General features: G+C 35.7%; 1 protein-coding gene across 7 annotated transcripts in view; it reads right to left on the bottom strand.

The window, feature by feature from the left end:
• The window catches only part of NIN (ninein), a 101062-nt gene that overhangs the window by 5381 nt on the left and 73662 nt on the right, over positions 1–22019 (bottom strand). For 3 of the 7 annotated variants that reach the window (XM_061157388.1, XM_061157387.1, XM_061157391.1), the window contains 11 exons: positions 21237–21452; positions 18604–18717; positions 15826–15948; positions 14395–14508; positions 13457–13603; positions 11555–11734; positions 10307–10456; positions 9329–9376; positions 8250–8351; positions 3913–4113; positions 338–451 (listed from right to left, as the gene is read on the bottom strand). In XM_061157388.1, coding sequence (XP_061013371.1) covers positions 338–451; positions 3913–4113; positions 8250–8351; positions 9329–9376; positions 10307–10456; positions 11555–11734; positions 13457–13603; positions 14395–14508; positions 15826–15948; positions 18604–18717; positions 21237–21452 — 1509 coding nt within the window. Of the gene's footprint in view, positions 1–337; positions 452–1750; positions 2300–3912; positions 4114–8249; positions 8352–9328; positions 9377–10306; positions 10457–11554; positions 11735–13456; positions 13604–14394; positions 14509–15825; positions 15949–18603; positions 18718–21236; positions 21453–22019 lie in introns of those variants that run through there. The other 4 variants (XM_061157390.1, XM_061157393.1, XM_061157392.1 and 1 more) reach the window with 3 other exon arrangements.

Genomic DNA, 22019 nt, shown 5'->3' with positions numbered 1-22019 from the left:
TGGGGCAAAAAAAGTCTATAAAAATTCAATTTGGATTGAACCTCATTAGAAATGCTTTAGGTCCATGAGTCACTGTTAGCAAATATACATTTAAAAAATTGTAGACAAACATATGAGTCAAAAGAACTTTGGAAAAAACAATGTAGAATACAGAATTCATATTTTTGAAGTGGTATGGGGAACAGTGACTCCTAAATTCTTCTAATTTAGGAGTTTATAATAGAGTTTGTCTTTATTAGACAATAAAAGTTAGCAAGTTAGTAGCAATAAAGGAAAGTAAAACTGGAATTAAAGCAGAAGGTGAGATGGGTGGGTAGAGATGACCTGGGAAGCTCACTTGTTCTTTGAGCTGATTCACTTTCTCCTGAAGAAGCCTTTTCACCAGTTTCAATTTCTGTTCAACTTCCAACATTCGTTCCTCCATGACAGTTACCAGGTATTCCTGGTTTCCCTGAAGGAAAAGAAAAAAAATTGTATTGTTATTTGAAAATCATGCCATGAGAAAGCACTAGTAGTTAATTTTCCCCATAAGATGCCTAGAGAAAGGACAGCGAATGTTTGCTTTTGAATAGCAAGGGTGGATTTCTGATGAAATGGGAGTTCTGAACACTGCATGGGTTGCACAGGTTAGAAAGGTAACCCTATCAGAGAAAGAATCAAAGATAAAAAAAAACAATCTTACCTGTGCTACCACCTTCCCCCGAGATAAAGCAAAAGTCTTAAAACCAATACTTAAGATCTGTGTGTACTTATTACAGTAAAATAGGTATCCAAAGTAAATTAAAAGATGGTTATCAACCTTTCATCTGTGATTTGGGTCTTTGCAATACTGTGGGACTTTCAACAACAAAATGAATAAAAACTGAGTTTATTCAGGATCACCTAACATTTCCAATCAGCTTGCAGTATGTGTGTCTGTTTTATTTTCGAAATGGCTGGTTACTGTGAGGGTGTTAGTGTTTCTAGTAGCCTCTGCCCACTAGTTCTTCTAATTATTGGTTTCCCAATTTGACTTGTCAATGTGGAGCAAATACCTGAATTGGAGGATGGACTTATCATTAGAATATATTTAAAACTGAAAATTTTCTCCCCATAAAGAGCTCCTAGATGAAACAATAGGGCAGAAAAAGGATGCTGGCTTCTCCTCCTCTCCTTATACAACAGTGATGGATTAAGATGTGTGTGGGTTTTGGAGTGCAGAGGGACCTAGAACAAGATTTAGAGTGCAACTGACTACCCCTTCTCCCAGTCTACCAAAATGTTCACATAAAGAATTTCAGATTTTAAAAGGTTCTTCAAATGTTTAAGCAAGACTCAGATGTTAGTAGCTGATGGCATAACCTGTCCTTAAAAATATACCCCAAAGTGTCCTTTAAAAAACACAAAGAGTGACCAAATGTGAGGTGAAAGCCAACATTTGTTTGTGTGTTAAATAATAGCATTTATTCAAACATAAAAGAAACAACTAAGCCATGCAACTAATTTAAAGATAAAAACTGTAGTAGGCAAAAGATGAATGCAGAAGTTTCAAGAAACCAGGTCCTAAGAGCATCTAAAAATCCTATATTTTAAAAGGTATAAAATTCAAACATAAAAGGAAAATGCCAGATTTTCACTTGCCTTAAAAAAAAAAGAAAAAGCAAAACAAAGCAAAAAACTTGGATAATTAATTCAAAGAACATGGGGCATAGCAAAAGAGTGGGGAAAGAGGAAAAACAAAAGCAGTCATATATTTAAAATTTATTTTATTTCATCAAAAATTTCCTTTTTCCTGTCAAAAAAGTATTATACATCTTATATAAAACAGTATAAATAATCCTGATTTTCTTTAAATTCCATATATAAAAGCAGTACCTTTTGTTAAAAATATTTACAATGTATGGAATAAGAAAATATATAGAATACATCCTTTCAAGAATCTCAAATCCACACTCTTTAGATGATATAAATAATTAAGTGCAACAGGCTGAAATTTGTGAATTTGATTCACAAAATTCACATCCTTTCAAGAATCTCAAATTCATTCTCTTTAAGTGTAACAAGCTGAAATTTGTGAATTTGATTCACATAAATAAGAAACATAATACTGCAAAGGCTTAATAATAATAATAAAACTTAAAAGAGCACTTGTTTCCAAAACATTTCTCAGCTTATGTCTATATTTGTGTGGTGTGTGTGGGTGTGTGCATTTGAGTATCTGCCATGGTAAGAAATGCCATCAATAACAGCCCAGTTTTCACAGGTGCCCAATCCTTCTGTAGGAATCTGCGTGCACTGCTCGCTGCTCCGGTAGCAAGGCCTAGAGAAAGAAGGCAAGTGGTACACTTCACCCTGATGTCAAGATTATGCTTTTGGGGGGAATCTAAATTCACACATTTATAATGCAAACAATTTTTAAAAGCACACATCAATACTACATATGCAAGCGAAGCAACACAAGGCAGACGAAATCACATCACTCCACACACAGAGACAACATGCAGATTCTAACAACATTCTGTATTCTTAAAATCGGTGTCAGCTCAGTTACCAGAAACAGAGAGAGCCTGCCAGCACCTTCTCTTGAGAGCAATAAGCAGTCCACTCTGCCATCTGGCTGGAGAAATTCTCTCTTTTTAAATACAAAATCTTAACAGTTTTTGTCTATCTAATCCTCAAGTAATTGAAGTAAAGGGATACTTTTTACTTTTAAACACTGGTAGGTGGGTTGGGAGGAGCATGTTTTAAAAGTAGTATATATGAGAGAGTAATGAGTAGGATCTTAGTTCGATCATTTGATTTAAAATGTCTATTAAAAACTGAGGTCAAGTTTTATGATTCACGTCTATAATGAAGAGTTGAAGCATCTGTCCAATACCTACCATCACAATGTTACTTCTGGAATTAACTTTTAGTATTTGGAAACTGAATGTAGGAAGCTTCCAAAAACATGGATTTTAAGCCTTTGTTAGAAAGAACAGATGACGACTACATCATGCAAAAGATAGATATATACTAGTAGGCAAAGAAAACAAAATTGCTCCAATGTACAATTATGGTGCCAATATGACTTTGCAAAGCAACTGTGACCAGATTACAGAAAAAGAGTTGGAAAATTCCTTGTCAAATGTCACCTGAGAGGCAAGGTAAATTTTGAAACAGAAGAAGAGTTATCCAACCTAGAATTAACTAATCTAGAATTCTGCAAATTAAGGAATGTTTTTAATTTTATTCCTAATTCTGAGGAAGAATTAAGAGACTTCTGAAAGAAGAGAATCATGAATGAAGCACTAAAAAGAAAATTTAACTATTTGAAAACTTAGGTAATGTAAGATTGTGTCTGGAGGTGAGCTAGGATAATGCTAATTCAAAGGGAAGAGGAAGATCTTTATTTTCTTAAAAAAAGTTTTTCAAACTAGATCATTTAAAAAATAAGCTAAATGAATTATGTCAACTTAAAAAAGTCACCGATGACACATTCTACTTTAATAGTTGTGAAAAGTCCCCATTTGTGAATTCCAAGGAACTTAGCAGGCCACACCCCTCTAGTACAAGAAAACCCAGGATGCTTTGTTAGTAATACATATCCGAGAGTTGCACTTGGATTCTGTAACATTTTTGGCATCAGACAAGAATGTTAGGTCAATTGCACAGTATGCTCAAGTGAGCCTGACACTTCATCATCGCTTAGCAACTTGCATGAGACCCAGAACTCTTAATTACCCAGCTTAGCAGCTGAGAGCTCAAAAGTAGCACTGCAAAAACCAAGACCAAAGCCCAAACAGCACTGCACTTCTGTGGATTTGTAATTCAGGTAAGGTGTAACTGACAAAAGACAGATTCTTCATCCCCACCTTTGAACTGATATAACTTCCAAATAGGTAAAATTAAACTAGGTGATCTGTGTTTACTATTAGAAAAAGATCATCATACCTGTGGTGTGTTGGTTTCAGAAGTCCTATTTTCAAGTTCCTCCTGCAGGCACTGGTTTATTCTTTCTGCCTGCAGCAGCTGGTGTTGAAGCTGCAGAAAATGCTCCCTGGGAACCACTGGACAGGCCTGCTGCTGGAGCAGTTGCAGTTCCCAAGCATGAGGGGATGGGCTAAGCATCATAGTGGACCTCAGGTGCTGCATCTGGAGAATAAGAGCAAAGCCCTAGTCAGCTACCATGCCTTGAAAGTAGCAGGCAGAGAGAAAGGAAGTCTACGGATTCATTAATGGCCTCTCAGACTTACTGATAACTTGAAAACAGGCAGCACATGATCCCAAGTAAAAATAAAAATCATTTTGCTTAGGAGGTAATACATTTAATGAATAAGCAGGCCTTAAAAGTTTTAGACTTACAGTGTACTTCCTCAATCTTAAGTGACAATAAAACATGAGGTACATGGTGCACCTATGTCTGGATTTTCCTTTTTTCTTCCTACACTAGAACATTTAATTATCCCTGTTTAAAAAAAAAAAGGTGGAATAGGCAAAGGGTAGAAAGAGGTTATGCTTTACAGTTTTGCCACTTACCATTCATAAAGATTCTTTAAAAAAAAAACAAACACATTTATTTTTACTTATTTGGCTGCAGAGAGTCTTAGTTGTGGCATGTGGGATCTAGTTCCCTAACCAGGGATTGAACCCCGCCCCCTTGTATCAGGAGCACAGAGTCTTAGCCACTGGACCACCAGAGAATTCCCCACAAAGATTCTTAAAAGCAGTTCAATGACTACTTTTTTTCTAAGTTAGCAATTTGTTTTGAGAATCTCATCTTGCATATCAAATTATTTTAATCTATCTTAGTTTATCAGACAGGCAATTCTAGGACATAAGGTGATATTCCAGAATATTTGGGAATTGAAGTACATGGAATTAAAGGATTTATTCAAGACAATGAGGAAATGGTATGTGTATCACATGCCAATCAAATGTGGGGCAAGGGAAAGAAGGCACTGCATTTGGTCAGTGAAGCATGCCACTTCACATCTGTGGACACATTCAGCAGACACAGAGTTCAATGGAAGACATGCAACAAATATGACCAAGTACTAAACTCATGAGGAAGCACCCCCAGGCATGTGAGAAGGGAAAAAGGCCCTCTAAGATACAACTAGAATTAAATGTTATCATGAAACTTCAGAGCCACTATCCATTTCCTTAAATTTAAATTTCTGAGGTGGGGTATTACCCATTTTGAAATATTTCTAGTTATAGATTTAGAAAACCCACCACTTTATGATCCCCTGATTTTCTATCAGTGGGATGATTTTCTTCACCACGTCTTTAAATACTGAAGAAAATCCTAATGGAAATGTAAACAGATATATTCCAGAGTTAAATGAATTTGAATATTGGCTCTTAAGTATGTATTAACTCTCATAGTAGTAGAAATGATTACATGAATAAGGGGTTTAATGAGATGTCTCCATGCTATGAAATTCATTGAAAGAGAATGTTCTACCTTCACACACTATCTCAGGCAGAGAACTGCACCCTTCTCTGATAGTTCCAACCACAGAGTTCTAGGTACAGGTTAGCCACAGATAAAACAAAAAAGAGAATTGCAGGAGTTATAAAAGAGAAAGAAAATATGAGTTATAAAGAGAAAGAACAGCACAAAACAGGGTATACTACATACCTTAACACATATGCTCTAGTCAGTATAAACTTAAAAAGACCAACATCTACAGTTCTCTGTATATAAATTTTACAGATATTAAAATGTCAAACAGCTCTTAATTTGGCAGCCACTTCCTCATCTATTGTAATTTGGTTGGTTTATGAGCTTGCTTCTTTACCTCCATTCATTCCAATATAATAATTCAGAAGATTTCAAGTGCAGTATGGAATAGACCTGATTTTAAATACCTTGCCTTGTGGAGATGCAGGATATAAACTATAAAACATTTTTGTTGTTCAAGTGTCTGAACTATTGGCTATCAGAGGTACACATCAGACTATAAGAACTGCTAACAGTCTGTAACTTTTTTTTTTAGGTGTTCAAAACAAATTGTTTATAGAACTTTACCTCATATAGTTGAAAAAACCATGGAGTGGGAGGCAAATTCTTCCATTTCCTGGTCTAATAATTTGGGATCTTTAATTGCCCTGGGGTAAGGGTATGTGTTATATTAATCAGTGATTTTAAACTATCCTATAGGGATGAGAAGAAATTCCTTCCCCCAAGGGAGTGCATACATCAGATAGAATCACCTAGAAAGCTTTCCCTAAATTCCTTGATACCAAAGATTCTGATGTAGGAATATCTCCCTGCCTGCCTACTGCCCCTCCCCCAAACCTGATGAGAATCCATGCTGGAGTGAGAACAATGTACCTATCCCCTGATGAGCTGGGCAAAAAAAATGGTGTGAAAAACCACTGAACGTCCTCAAATTTGGCCTAATCTTTAGATAGCACAGCATAAATAAAAATCCAATTTATAGGTCCAGTGGGAAGGGGAAATGAAGAGTTATTGCTTAATGGTTAAAGTTTCTGTTTGGGGTGATGAAAAGGTTTTAGAAGTAGTGGTGACAGTTGTAGAACATTGTGAATGTAATTAATGCCACTGAATGCCACTTAACAAAATTTGCCATTTTAATCATTCATATATATAATTTCTATATATATATATACACAGTATAAATTAAAACACAATGTCATATACCCAAATCGCTGAATTAGACACTTTAAATGAATGAATTGTGTAGTGTGTGAATTACATTTAATAAAGCTGCTAAAGAATTGAATTATATGTCTGCACAGAGTTCACAGCTCAGTCTTATTTCAACAGAAGTTTCATTAGAATAGTGTATGAGATGTTCTTTACAGTGTTCCAATTAAAAATTCACACTTTTTCTTTTTTCAGCTCCAGTGCCAAGAACACTCAATTTCCCTCATCCATTACCAAATATTTACTACCAGATCAGGGGGAAAAGTAATGAGGGGAAATTGCTTATGATGACTAATCATGTAATGTATGATTGGGAGAGAAGGGGGAATATGAGGCCAAAGAGAGCAGGTGGGAGAAGGCACAGCCTGTTGGAAGAGCATTTGGAGAGGATCTAACAGAGATTAAGTATACCCTGTTACTTTCCAATTGGGTACTAGACATGTCATGTGTGGCTTCAGATCTCTCATTCATTAGAGTATATAATTATTTCCTCAGAAAAGCATATCTACACCTAAACACAGACTGCAGCTCAAAGTTTTAATAAACACATTTATTATATGCAGAAGGAAAAGCAAAAATGGTCTGGATTTCATTCTTTATAGTGTCACTAATCTCTCTATTAGTAGATAAATCAGAGAACATAAAATTGACAGAAATCTTAGTGGTCATTTAAATGTAAATGTGATATGTTTGCCCATATTTCATATTTAAAAACCAAGCATCTATTGAAACTTATCTTTGCATATGTTCAGCTTCATGAAAGAAAATACTTACATATCTCTCTTCCTATAATTCTGGCTTTAAAATATTTGTATACACAGAACTTTTAAGAGCACAGAAAGATTTTCTACCCATACCTCTCTACCTTATATAATGTTACAGGTCATTAAATGCTGGACTAACTAATATTTTTATTACCCAAAGTAAAGTACCTCAATGAAATTTTTACTTATTAAGGGAGATTTTACATAAATTGTTTTACATCCTATAATTGCACTTGGTGTTCAGAAAGCAATCTATTAGACTAGAAACTCAACGTCCAAGATGACAAGTTTTACAAATCCACTTTCATATTTAACAGATGTACCTCTCCCAAGGCAGTGCTGAGTTACAAATGTAGAAATGAACAATGGCAACACTTGAAAATTAAATGTCTAAATGCTAATGCTCTTAAACTCCCTGAATGTACTTCCTAACTGAATAGGTTGTAACAGAGCATATCACATCTATAAAACACTACACTGGGGGAGGTATCAGGAAACTATTAAAACCACAGCATTGATGAGAGAGCTCTGAACCTCTAGGTTAGTACTGGACAGAGTCCCTGCCACTTGAATTTGTTGAGGCACAGGTCCTTGCATTTTAGGATGGTCAACATTATTATTATTATTCCTTCTTCTGTGAAGCAGTATATATTCCTACAGCTGTGTAATTAGCAAAAATATTTATCAAACTTGGTAAGACAAACCAAAGAGTCCAGCTTGGCAATGTACTTAGATTTTCACTGTTTTCGTAATAGAAATTTAATGCTATGCTAGCCTCTCTCAACAAATGGGTCATTCATGGATTAAAATATTCTTCATAGCTAAGGTCATTTGCCTTAAAAACTTACCTCCATTAGCTGTTCATCCAGTTTTACTTGTTTCTTTTTCAGGCCTTCATTTTCCAGATGAATTGTTTCTAATTCTCGTTCAAGGGATTTTATCTGACTAACCTGTTGAAAAACATAAAACTCCCTTAAAAAAAAGAAAACAACCTGAATTGCTCTACCTTTTTTGACAAATTTACACTAATCAGAAATCTCAACTCTTGGAAGAAAGCTGAGTTCATTCATCAAGGGAAAAGAACAAATAATTCAGTGCACTGATTATATTTAAGTAGTCTAGCTTTAATCACCACTCCTCACATAGAACAGAGTCCTAAGGCAGGTAGCTTTCAAACTTCAATGCCACTCACTGTACAAAATACATTTTATCTTGCAACCCAGTACACCCCCACACCCCCACATGTACATATACATGCATAATCAGGTGTAAGTATATATCACTAAAAGAAAACTTCCATGAAATAATACTTATCCCTACTATAAGCCACGCACTCTGATATTTTATAGTATATTTTATTAAAGATGTCACAACATTGTAAAGAAACTATAATAAAAATGTTTTTAAATGCTGGTATTTCACTGAACTGATATCATGATCATCTCCTATAGATCTGCAGTAGGGAAAAATGTCTGAAAACAGAGTACACAAAACCTGATTTATTTAACTTTTTCCTCAGTTTTAAAGAGAAATTTGAAAATTTTATGAGGATCCACTTTTGGAATTCTCTTTGGTACAGGATCTTATGAGAATCTAATGAGCTAGAGGACACTCAAGGATTCAGAATATTGCTAAGTAGAAAACATATGATACAATTCTAGAATGCTAATCTTGGCCTCCATCAAAAGAGCTGAGAAGAGTAGTAAGAACTGTTAAATGGAATTCAGTATACACTTTCCAGGCACACTTAAATTAAATTCATCGTTATTTTAAAACCTATCATTAGACTTTCCCCTTGGTGAGCAGCTGGATGAAACCCAACATCTTTCTGAAAAGTTTACTTGAATATAACCTAGACTTTAAATGACATAATTACAGAACCATAATTTTATTTGCACTGGGAAACTAAAAAATTTGTGTGACTTACTTTATTGTGGTTGTCTGGAACTGAACCCGGAATATCTCCAAGGTGTGCCTGTAGTGAAAACTCTTGAGTTTTAGTTTAGAAAAAGAAAGAAAGGAAAACAAGTAGCAAGAACTCCCACAATAACACTGGTCTAGAACTCAGACTTCATGGAACAAAGAATACAAAGCAAACGGAATCGTGTTACAGAGGTTTAACCATGTGGTAGCCAGCCTCTAAGGGGTCCCTAGTGATCCCTATCTCACACCCTTGCCTGGTCCCCTGCCCCCACTATACCTGAGTTAGTCTGTGTGACCTATAGAATACAGAAGTGATGTTGTGTGACTTCTGAGATTGGTTTATAAAACATATTACAGTTTCCATCGTGGTCTTCTGGAATCTCTCTCTTGTATCACTCATTGCCACATCCTGAGAAAAGGCCCAGGTAGTGAGGAACTGAGTCTCTGGCAATCAGTCAGCAAAAAACAGAAGCCTCTTCCTAACACGTTATCTGAATAAATCTGGAAGTGGATGATCTCTAGCATCAGTGAAGCCTTTGGATATTGCAGCCTCAGCTAATATCTAGACAGCAACCTCAGGAAAGACCCTGAGCCAAAATCATTCCATTAAGCTGCTTCCAAATTCCTGACCTACAGAAACTGAGACATGAATGTTTTGTCTTTTTATTACACAGCAATAGTTAGCCAAATTAAAATGTTCCTAATATTCAGGTATATATGTTTTACTAATTTACAAAGGCTTATATACTAATGAAGATGATTAACCATCTTCTTTATGAAAACTTAAATTGCTCCTTTTTAGCAGTCAGTCAATCAAAAAGGACTATGATACTGCTTTGACAAGATGACAAAAGTGCAGATAAAAGGAAGAATCAAAATATGCCATCAGTCATTTCCTTGGAAGCACACAGGGGAAGAAACATACATTTAGGGATGCATCAGAGTCAGCATATAGGCACGTGGTATTAACTCAAAAACTCACCTTCCTATTCGTAGGAGATCGCTCCTTTTGAAACTGTTCACATTCTCTCTTTAAGCTCAACTTCTCCTGCTCTGTGGGCTTCACAGTACCTGATGAGTTTAGATGTTTTTGGTGCTTAGGAGAAGGAAGGTTGGATTCCAGCTGACGGACCTAACAAGAACCAGCAATAAGGGGAAGAAATGCTAATATAACCAACCAGTCAGGAAAAACAAAAAGCTAACATAATGAAAGTTTTTATTCAGTGCTTGGGTTTTGTTGTATTAAAAAAGCTTTTTCCAGTCAAGTCTGCCAATTTTTGAAGCTTACTTTTTTGAATTTGAAAAGATCCTGTCTAGGTTAATCTATTTTTAGCCTGATCCAACACTATAAGCATCAGACAGAGAAGAGGGGACTTCTGGCTCAGCCAAAGCACTGGGAGTCAATAGAGCAATGTGGCCGCCAAGCAAACAGACGTCATCTGTGGGCACCTGTGTGCCTACATGAGCATAACTTTTGGGAGTGGAGGGGGTGACAGTTCCTCTGACTCTACAGGACTGTTCACACCTGAACAGTGCATTTACATCAGCTAAGTTCCATGAAGACAGCGACCATGTTTAGTCTTGTTCACCACTGCAGCTTTAGTGATAGCAGAGTTTCTGGCACAGCGTAGCAGTTCTAGTGACTATCTGTGACTCCTAAGAGTTCTTCCTCAAAAGAGAGATTTAAGCATAGGTTACAAATAGTTGCTCATTTATATTGATGTATGGCAGAAACTAACACAATACTGTAAAGGAATTATCCTTCAATTAAAAATAAATTTAAAAAATAATTGCTTGACTACTCAGCAGAGGTAAAGAATTTAAACATCAGCTGAAAAAAAAATGATCTTTAAATACCATTCTAACCTTGAAATGCTGCGTCTTTAAAGAGGGGCAACTTTTCCTCTTACAAGGAGTTAAACCAACAAGATTTGAGTTTAGTTTTGCCATTTTTGTACTACCAGTCTTGGTGGCTAGCCTATTTGAATGAGGAATATATGGTTAACATAATTTCCATTTATAAAATCACAGATTTAATATAGAACTGCTTATACAAAAAATAGTATATAAACATACCATGATAAAATTATATTGCAAGTAAATGATAAATTATACATTCTTAAAATAAGTCTGCCACACCAGAATACTCAAATCCTTACCTAGAATCACTGCAATCATATCAAATATTGACTTACAAACCTAGGCTACCACGTGCAACTTTTCAAGTTACCTTCTCCCGGGAGAGTATGAGTTCCGATTTGGTGTTCTGTACCATGGTTGGGACTCTGTCATTCTCTCGCCAAAGTAACTGTTGTTCCTCATTCATCAGGTGATCCAGCTTGTCCCAGGACAGACTTTGCTGTTGGTTATGGAATCCTGATGGATGGGTGCCTATTTCTGGGGTCCGGTTCTTAAGAGAGAATTAACAGAAAAGCCTTAAAAAACAAGCCGATTTCTTTTTTGAGTGTCTTCTAATGTGAGTGAGCACTAGTATATATAGATAAAAGTAAAACAATATTCTTGAGTTTTTATTTTAAAAAAAGGTTTGGAAATTCTGTTTCAAATGGTCTTTGGCAAAACAGCTCTATCAAATCTAATAGCAAAGCTGATTGTAGGGCAAGTCCCAGTTCCATGTAGGACCCAAGCGCATAGAGACTAGTGTCCTTAAAGATTACCTCATTCTTATGAAGTTATGCTTTGAATCCATATAAGCATTCTTTTGGTTAACATAGGACACAAAGAGAACTCTGAAATGCACGGCTAACTTGAAAGGGTTCACATGCCAAACTCTACTTTCATTTTCACATATGCAATCATATCCTTTTTTAGAATCCAAAGCACGTATCATCCATATAATTGAGGCTTGAACTCAGGAATATGCCTTAAGCTACCACAGTGATTTTTTTTTTGATCCTGAAAGGTGCTTTAAAATTTTTTTTTTTTAGGTATCACAACTAGATAAGCCTTTTGCTTTTCAAGCCAAAACATGAAAAAGAAAAAAAATGGTACAGTCTCATTTTGAGAAAAATTTCAGCCCAAAAGTCATTTTTTAAAATGGAAACAACTATTATTTAAAAAAAAAAAAAAAAACACAGTTTAAAAAAAGTATCAGCAAGAGATAAAGTAGCTGAATTTAGCACCAATTTTTATGGTAGGACAAAATCTTAACATCTACCCAAGGCTGACATACATCAATTCAGTTCAGTCGCTTAGTCATGTCTGATTCTTTGCGACCCCATGGACTGCAGCACACCAGGCCTCCCTGTCCATCACCAACTCCTGGAGTTTACTCAAACTCATGTCCATTGAGTCGGTGATGCCATCCAACCATCTCATCCTCTGTCATCCCCTTGTCCTGCCTTCAATCTTTCCCCAGCATCAGGGTCTTTTCCAATGAGACAGCTCTTTGCATGAGGTGGCCAACGTATTAGAGTTTCAGTTTCAGCATCAGTCCTTCCAAAGAATATTCAGGACTGATTTCCTTTAGGATGGACTGGTTTTGGATCTCCTCGCAGTCCAAGGGACTCTCAAGAGTCTCCTCCAACACCACAGTTCAAAAGCATCAATTCTTCAGTGCTCAGCTTTCTTTATAGTCCAACTCTCACATCCATACATGACTACTGGAAAAACCACAGCCTTGACTAGACAGACCTTTGTTGGCAAAGTAATGTCTCTGCTTTTTAATATGCTGTCTACATATATTGTTCTTAATTTACTTGCAAACAGATGAAGCAGCACTGTGATATATTAAAATGAGACACTTTCTATAATATCAAAATGTTTTTACCCATGGTCTTTTGATTTGCACAATATAAAAAATTACCTTGTCACTATGGTTCCATTTATGTGAAGTTCAGAAACAAGCATCCCTAACCTATGGTGGCAGAAGGTAGAGAAGTCGTTCCCTTGGGGTTGTCAACTGAAGAGGACACAAGAGAGCCTACTGGGTGCTGGAAATGTTCTTTATTTTGAGCTAGGAGGTGGTTACACAAACACAAACATACATACACACATTTCTAGGTAAAATACACATTTATATATAGATACATATATATGTGTAAAAATAAGTTATAAACTGAACTGTGTGCATTTTACTATATAAAGTTATACCTCAATAAAGAAAAGAAATTACCTTGTCACTGGCATTCTGAAGTTGCTTGTGTAGAGACATCACTTCTTGCTTTAAAGCCTCCTTTTCCTGCTGAGTCACCCGTAGATCAGATTTAATTCGGGACATTTGTAGGTTTACATTCTGAAGGGTGTCTTCTAAGTTCTGAACCTACGTCAGGAGAACAAATAACAAATCTTCATGGTCTCACCTATAGCATCTGCATGTATGAATGAACTAAGACAAAGAACTCCAAAGTCCCTTCTGTTTCTACTTACTATATCCAGCTCTTTTCAGTTGCTCAGGGCAAACCAGGATATTATGTATCTTTACAGGACGTTACGTTATATTTAAGAGAATAATGAAATATACCTTGAGCAAGGTATTGCTGGTCCAGTCATCTGGTATATTACCAAGTGATATCTTACAGAACCAGGCAGTACCAGCTGGCATCACTATAGATAATTTTACTGAATTTTGTAGAAATTACATTTTAGACTGTTGTGTTGTTTTGCAAAGGACCTCTCAGTTTAAAATAAAACCATATCTTTGTAGAACCCTACTCCATGCTAATATCTCATTTATATTTCAATTTTTCAAAATTTAAATTGGTAAATGGTATGTCAATAGATATCTTTAACTATAATAGGGCATGAACTTGCCTTAGAAATCCTAATTCTAAATTAGAAATAAGTCATTTTTGTGCACTATTCTTAAGCTTTCATAAATAAGTAATCTCACAATGATGAGATAATCTCATGATTAATTCATAATAATGAACTTTGGGGGAAACACTGTTCAAATTATTTTATTATACTGTAACATGTGTCAAATATTAGTTAAATTGAATCATTCTAAGGCCCTTTTAGACCACATCCACTTAGAACGTTATTTCTTGGAGTTCTTCTGGAAGATATAGGGAAAAATTAACTATGTGGATGAAACAAGAACTGTCCACCTACCTTTTCCTGTGAAGCCACTAGTTGTGACTTTAAGCTTTCACTCTGGTGTTCCCAAGACTTCTGTTCTTGCTTCATAGTAGCAATTCTGTGCTCTAAAAGACTTGATTTTGCCAACTGTTTCAGGAAAAGAAAAGAGGTAACAGCATTTTTGTAAACATGTCTAGCCTCAACTCATATGCCTCCATTTACACCGAGAAGATCAAGTACCATCTCTTTACATAGTAGATTGGGGCACGGTAAAAGACAAACGTTTCCTTGACTCTCTTTTCTACTTTAATTTTGAAGAGTCTCTTTTCTTTGGGGATTTCCATTTTTCTTTCTCATTGCTTCATGTTTTGTGGGTGAGACATGAAGGGCTGGAAGGCAATTAGAAATCCCAAGAATGTGCCACAATAGGAAAACAGTGCCTATTAAGGCAGATGTAACAAAAGCAGTGTTTCTGGACTTGGCATGGAAAATATAGTAGAAAAAAAAATGACTATGTAATGGGCTTCAGATTGTTAATTTCTGATTATTATATTCATATTATATTCATATATATAATATTATATTCATAATATTCATATCATATGTAAGTAAGCTAGTGATATATTTAATATATATTTAGCAATAATTATTAAAATGAGACAATCTTTATATTACTGTATTTAATAATATATATATTAAACAACTAGACTCCTGTTAAACTCATGGCTTCAGCAATCTACAGATTTAATGTGATCCCTATCAAATTCTTGATGACTTTTTCACACAGAGCTAGAACAAATAATCCTAAAATTTTTATGGATTATAAATACACATGTGGTATACATATACACCATGGTATATTACTCAGCCATAAAAAAATGAAATAATGCCATTTGCTGCACAGGGATGGGTCAAGAGATTATCATACCAAGTGAAGTAAGTCAGACAGACAAAGACAAATATTACATGGTATCACTTATATGTGAAATCTAAAAAAGTAATAAAATGAACTTATTACTACAAAACAGAAATAGACTCACACATAGAAAACACACGATTACCAAAAGGGAAGAGTGGGAGAGGGATAAATTAGGAGTATGAGACTAACAGATATACACCATTATATATAAAATAAATAAGGATTTACTATATAGCACAGGGAATTATATTCAATATCTTGTAATAATCTGTAATGGAAAAGAATCCAAAAAAAGAAGTACACACACACACACAGCCAAATCACTTTGTTGTATACCTGAAACTAACACAGTATTTTAAATCAACTATACTTCAATAAAAGAAAAAAACTAATGGCTTCAGGAGCTCTAAGGTCACAAAATGCCAGCAAAATGCTGTTCCAGGAGACTTTTAGGCTAACACAATGGGCCCATATGCCACTGGCATTAGAGAAATGTTCATTACGGTACATACCATATGATGATGGTAAAGTCTTATTTTTATTACCTTATCAACACAGATATTTAATTCTTCACTTAGAGCTTCCTTTTCTTTCAGCAGTTTTTCATTGTGGCTTAGAATACTAGAAATTTTTTGCTGGAAGTCAGAGAGATCAGGACATCTGCAGAGCTGCAAGGGATAAACAAATGAGCCCACCCATCACATCTCATGAATGTATTTATAGACATTTTCATGGCTGCTGCCATTTCCCTATCTATTTCCAAGGACATATAAACTCCAGGGGACTATAATTAACTTTGACGAAAATGTTCCCTGCTTCTCTCAATTCTCCAATTGACTGCCTAAATGTCTGCTCAGGCAAAACCTACCAGACATTGTTAAGTAATGGTCCCAGCCTTCTGTTTTACCTTCAGGATAAAATAAATAACATATTGCCATTCTGTCATCAATTTAACTTGGGTACATATGACAAAACATTTTCCTCATTCTTTTTTAACTAGGAAAAAAAAACCTTTTTTCAATCAAGAATACAGAATTGGCATCAACCACATATAATGTATCAACCAACACAAAGGCAAGTTTAAAGATAAATCAATCAGTCTTTTTCAGCTCATTTTACATACCCTTCACTTTGGGAGATGCTTAAATTGACTGGCTTAGGAAAATGTTGCTGGTATGGACATACTTGCTTCTTCCTCTGCATTTTATGGAATCACGATAAACCAAAAACTTTTTGTTCCTTTTCATCACCAACTTTAGCCCTACTGACACTCAGGGCCAGGTAATTCCTTGTCACGGGGGACTGTCCTATGCACTGTAGGATGGTTGACAACATCCCAGGCATTACCTATTAGATTCCAGTAGCACAACTCCCTGCCTCGTATACCCAGTGTGGAAACCAAATGTGACCCCAGATACTGCTAAACATCTTGGTGTGCGGGAGCAGTCTCCACCCCCCACAAACGCTGCCTTAAAGAGACTGATTGTTTCTTACACTTTTAGAGTTTATATGTTTTCCGTTTCCCTCTGCTTCACCTGGCTTTCAATTTTCAGTTATTTACTGTCATGATTTTATGGCCACTTGTAACATTTTACCTGAAGGTCTTTTGGAACAGTATAACAAAACAGACGTTAAGGATTGACTCTTGTCTTCAACTGGCAACAAATTCAACATAATTTACAAATCTAAACAAGTCAGAAAGATGAAGGAAAATCTATGTACCTGGGCATTGGTTAATAAAGGACTTTTCTCCTTTACTCACTATCTTGCCTCCCTATCCCCAGACCCTCACAAAGCCTGGTACCATTTTGGATGTCTACAGACTGTCATGTGACTACTGCTGATGCTATTCATGTTTCTTTTCAGTGCAACAGATAATACAAACAAAACTGTTTTGTGAACAAGAAATTATTATGTCATACAGAGCAGCATGTGCTTTCTGTATGGCAGCAACAGTGGGCTGACACCATCCTACTCCTGTGATCCAAGAGTCCAGGGACCATGAACAACTTCCTACCAAAAGCAAAAGGGCTCACAGGCAAGAAAAATGTGCCAAAATGAGGTCCTGATCATGCTGCTTTACTCTCAACTCTGCTCCTTTTCTTTTGATCCCTAGCTTGGCAAAATCACAGCACATACATTTCCCATGCTTGGACATGGGATCCATCATTATCATCTGAAAGGCTGAACAACAGAAAAAGAAAAAGGAGAAAAGTATGCCCAAGTTAATTAGGATAAATTTGGTAATAACAGTCCTGGAATACTTATATAACACAGAAGGGCCTTTTAACTGGAGTGTTTATATGGACTGACAGCCTCTGCTATGGCAGGACAGCTATACCTTTCATAGCAACATCTGACTGGAAAAGGTTCTTATAAAGCACCTATTAGGTACCTGTACTCTATTAGGCACTGGAAGAGACACGCATTCCAAGTCTACAATCTTATTAGGAAATCAAGACTTATGGGTGTCAACTAGGGATCAATGCAAACATAACATGCCCAGTGGTACAGACTCTATTCCAGCATTCAGAGAAGGACACCTTTATGCTCATAGGTTGGATAGATACAAGAGAATTTTATAATCTAAAGATATCATGGTATTAAGGTAATCCTTCAGTGAAACAAATAAAATGGAAAAACTAAATTCTCCTATTATATATCAAGATTGCATAAACTGAGAAATTCATGTACTCACTGAAAAGTTCAGAATAAAGAATAAATTGGCAGTGTTCAGCATATAAATTTTAAGGTGGACTTAAAATTATACTTAAAATTAGATCTTTGCTTGAAACTTTGAAATGTTTTTTAAAGCCAAATTCATAGGTGAGATCACATCCCTCATAATGCTCTAGAATCTATTCTTCTGCCCAAGATAAATGCCTCAAACTCACTATGAGAAAAAGGGAGAACCTGGGTCTCACAAATCTGGGTGAATAGTTATTAAAGTTATTAGCAAGAAAGTCACCAGTGTTTTAGGCAAATTTATATTACCTTAACACCTGGCTGGGCAAAGGTAGAGCAACACATTTCTTAAACTGAAGTGGCTGGGATTCATTTATAGTAATATTAATAGAATGTCAGCCTACAACACACATAAGTTATATAACTAGAACAACATTTGGAGAATTAGTGATAGGAGCTCTTATAAATTAGACTTGTATTGCAAGCCCTGAACTTCACTAAGCGAGAAGCTAATTAACAGGATTCAGTAAAAGGGACTCTCAATGGCAAAAAAAAAAAAAAGACAATCTGGTACATGTTATTCTATGACTCCCATATGTATCTCCTTGCCCCCATGTAAGCTGCATATATAGTCTTACTTGTTTCATTTTCTCCAATTCATCTTTTAGAAGGAGGTTTTCCTGTTCCACAATGTGAGTCTGTATTTTAACTTCAGAAAGTTTTGCCTCCAAAGAAGACACTAAAGTGGAAGACTAAGAAAAAAATTAAAAAGTCAAAATAACATACTCATTTAGCCCAGGGAAACTTAATAAGGCCATAAAAGGCAGCATTAAGGAAAAATCAGTACATACTCAATGACACACTGTTTTAAGATCATTTGTCCTTATACTCAATGGAACTAACCAAAACTATCTTTTAAAAAACTTTCCACTAAAATGGTATAAACGTGATTTCTTAAGTTTGCATTTGAAGATTCTCCACTGGAAAGTTACTATCTTTCTCTGGGGGGCAGATGCTTTGAGACCATGCAAACTGTGTTTTCCCTTAAGCATTTGCTTATTAATTTTAGTGTCTATCAGTGGATTTTATCGACAACAATTACTACTTTGGTATTTGCCTAATGAAGACTTGCTATTTCCTTCCTTCCTTCTACATTTATTAATTGTTATTCTATTGTAAGGACAATCTGTTATTTCTCTCCCCTTTATTAACCTATTCCATTATAACATATGGATCTATAGATATTCATTTTATTCTCTATTTTATAATTATGCTTATTTTGTGCTATGCTTTATTTTGTTGGTCAAATTATTTCAGCTTTGGCCATTAGGAGCTTCTTCAGGTTGTGTCCTGTCCTTTTGACATGCCCCATTTTTTTTCGGGGCACCTTTCTTTCTGGCACCATGAGATGTTCCAGGCTTATCTTGAATTGACCCTTCACCAGCCTTAAGATCAATCATCTCTCCAAGAAGCCCGGGTTTCTCATAAAGGAGAACAGTGTTCAGAAACCAATATTTGGGTGCTCCATTCATATACACACATCTACATTTCTGTATCTGCCTATATACTAAACAAATAATGAGTTTATTCTATTAACTCAAATTCCAATCCAACATCAGAAGGTTCATTTTAGCCTTCCTAGTTTCCCCACTTCCAACCTCCTTGTCCCAAAATGAGAAACTCAGTTCTTACTATCTACAATATATTTATTTGTTCAATTCTGGTATACAGAGAGTAGTTCCAGAATCACTAACATACACCCACATGAGAAACACATTTAGTGACTATTGTAGCATTTATGTACACTTCCTTTTGTCTTAATCTTACCATGTACAGTCAAAATACTAATTTCTAAATTACTTATTTTCTTCCACATCATGGTTATGTTATCCACTCATAATACTGTTAGGTTCATTTGTTAGCGTTTGTGTTCCATTTAGTTCCCCCCTCCCCTGATCTTTCTTTTCTGGATTGGTTTTGCTTGTTTATTTGAGGGGATATGTGAAGAGTATGTGAAACATGACTATGGTACTAAGTATCAGACTATATGAAAAGCTTCTCAAAAGTGTCACTGCCTTCCTCATCCCTGTGATCACATTCCCACTCCTCCCTTGCATTCCTTTCCCATTTGCCCCCTATACGGAAGCATCTCTTTAGTTACCTGGTTTATCATTCCTGTATTTCTTTTCCAAAAATTCTGTATTTCTTTTACACAAATACATATGTATTATCTAATATCCCCTTCTTTATTACATGGTTGGAGACATACTAGAGAGACACTTAGATATGCTTTTCAGCTTTTCCTTTTTCACCTATTTCTAGTATGTCCTGGAAATAATTTCATATCAAGAGATCTTTCTCATTCATTCTTTTTCTTTTTTTAAAACCTATATAATACTACTCCATGGTGTGACTCCATCACATTTATCCAACAACTCTATGAGTGGGCATCTAGGCTGTTTCCAATATTCTGCAGTTACAAACAATGCTGCAATGGATAACCAACCCTGTGCATGTGAATTTTCATATTTTTGGAGAAATATCTTTAGGGTAAATTTCTAGAAGTAAGATTGTAGCATAAAAGTAAGTACATATATACTTTTGTTAGATATTGTCAAATTTCCTTCCAGAAATATAGTACTAGTTTATATCCCACCAGCAATGTATGAAAGTGCCTGTTTTTCCAAACTTTTGCCAACAGAATATGTTGTTATATTTTTAAATTGTTGCCAATCTCATAGCTGAGAAATGTTGCTTTATTTGCATTTCTCTAATTCTGAGTAACTTTGAATATTTTTTCATAGGTTTGAGAGCCATTTTTATCTCTTTTTCTTTGTGTGTGACTATTTTGTTCATGCATTTTTCCCATTTTGCTATCAGATTTTGATCCTAAGTTCTTTGGTTTTTAAGAGTTCTTTACATAGTAGGAATATTAGCCCCACTCTTTGGGGTATGGGATGCAAATATTTTTTCCCCCAGTTTATGAGCTGTCTTTTGACTTTAATTCTGAATGTCTACTCAGTTGTCCAGTCACCACTTATTAAAAAGTCCACCTGTACCCCAGTGACTTGAGAAGCCATCTTTGTTATATACTAAGTTTTCATTTGTATCTGGGTCTAGTTCTAGACTTTCTATTCATCTCTCTACTCATGTGCCAACACTACACTGTTTTAATTATTAGAACTTAAATGTATAAGAAATTAAATATAAGCATTTCTTTTTTTAATTGGGATTTCCTCCAGAAAGGCTAAAGAGTAGCTGTAGACCATACCTGCAATTTACAGTGTTCCAGTTCTTCTTTGAGATTAGACTTTTCTTGTTCCCATTCCTCACATGCACTGTGTCCTGGCTCTTTGTTGTTCTGGCTTAGCATTTCTGCCAGACGTTGATTAAGTTCTTGCAGCTCTTTCTGATTCTGAGAATTCTTTTGGCTAAGCTTCATATTTTCCAAATCCAACTGTTGGTTTTTGGTCTTTAATTCTGAAATCTAATTAAAATTGAAACAAGTGTTTAAAATTTGTTATCCTACTTCTGCTAAAAAAGCTTATTTAGAGATTAGTTCTTTTACCCTCTCTATGTAGATAAAATACACACACACACACACACACACATACACATTTAATAGCAGAAACAATACATACTCATTATTACAAAGTCAATTAGACACTCTTGTCCAATCCCACTCAACAGGAATAGCCACTGTTCACAGCTGGATGCATCCCCCTCCAGATTGTTTTCAATGCATATACTAACCCATATGAGGGCTTCTCTGATAGCTGAGTTGGTAAAGAATCTGCCTGCAATGCAGGAGACCTGCATTTTCCCCCAGGAGACCTGGGTTTGATCCCTGGGTTGGGAAGATCCCCTGGAGAGGGGAAAGGCTACCCACTTCAGTATTATGGCCTGGAGAATTCCATGAACTGTACAGTCCACGGGGTTGCAAAGAGTCGGACATGACTGAGTGACTTTCACTTTCACAGACACATATACACATAGTGTTTTTCTTCTTTAGATCGAAAATTTGCATAATTTCAGATGTTTGGATACTCTGCTT

The sequence above is a fragment of the Dama dama genome, chromosome 12, assembly GCF_033118175.1.
Source record: "Dama dama isolate Ldn47 chromosome 12, ASM3311817v1, whole genome shotgun sequence".
NCBI lineage: Eukaryota > Metazoa > Chordata > Mammalia > Artiodactyla > Cervidae > Dama > Dama dama.
Note: the sequence above shows the minus strand (reverse complement) of the source record. Positions and strands in the feature narration are given on the sequence as shown.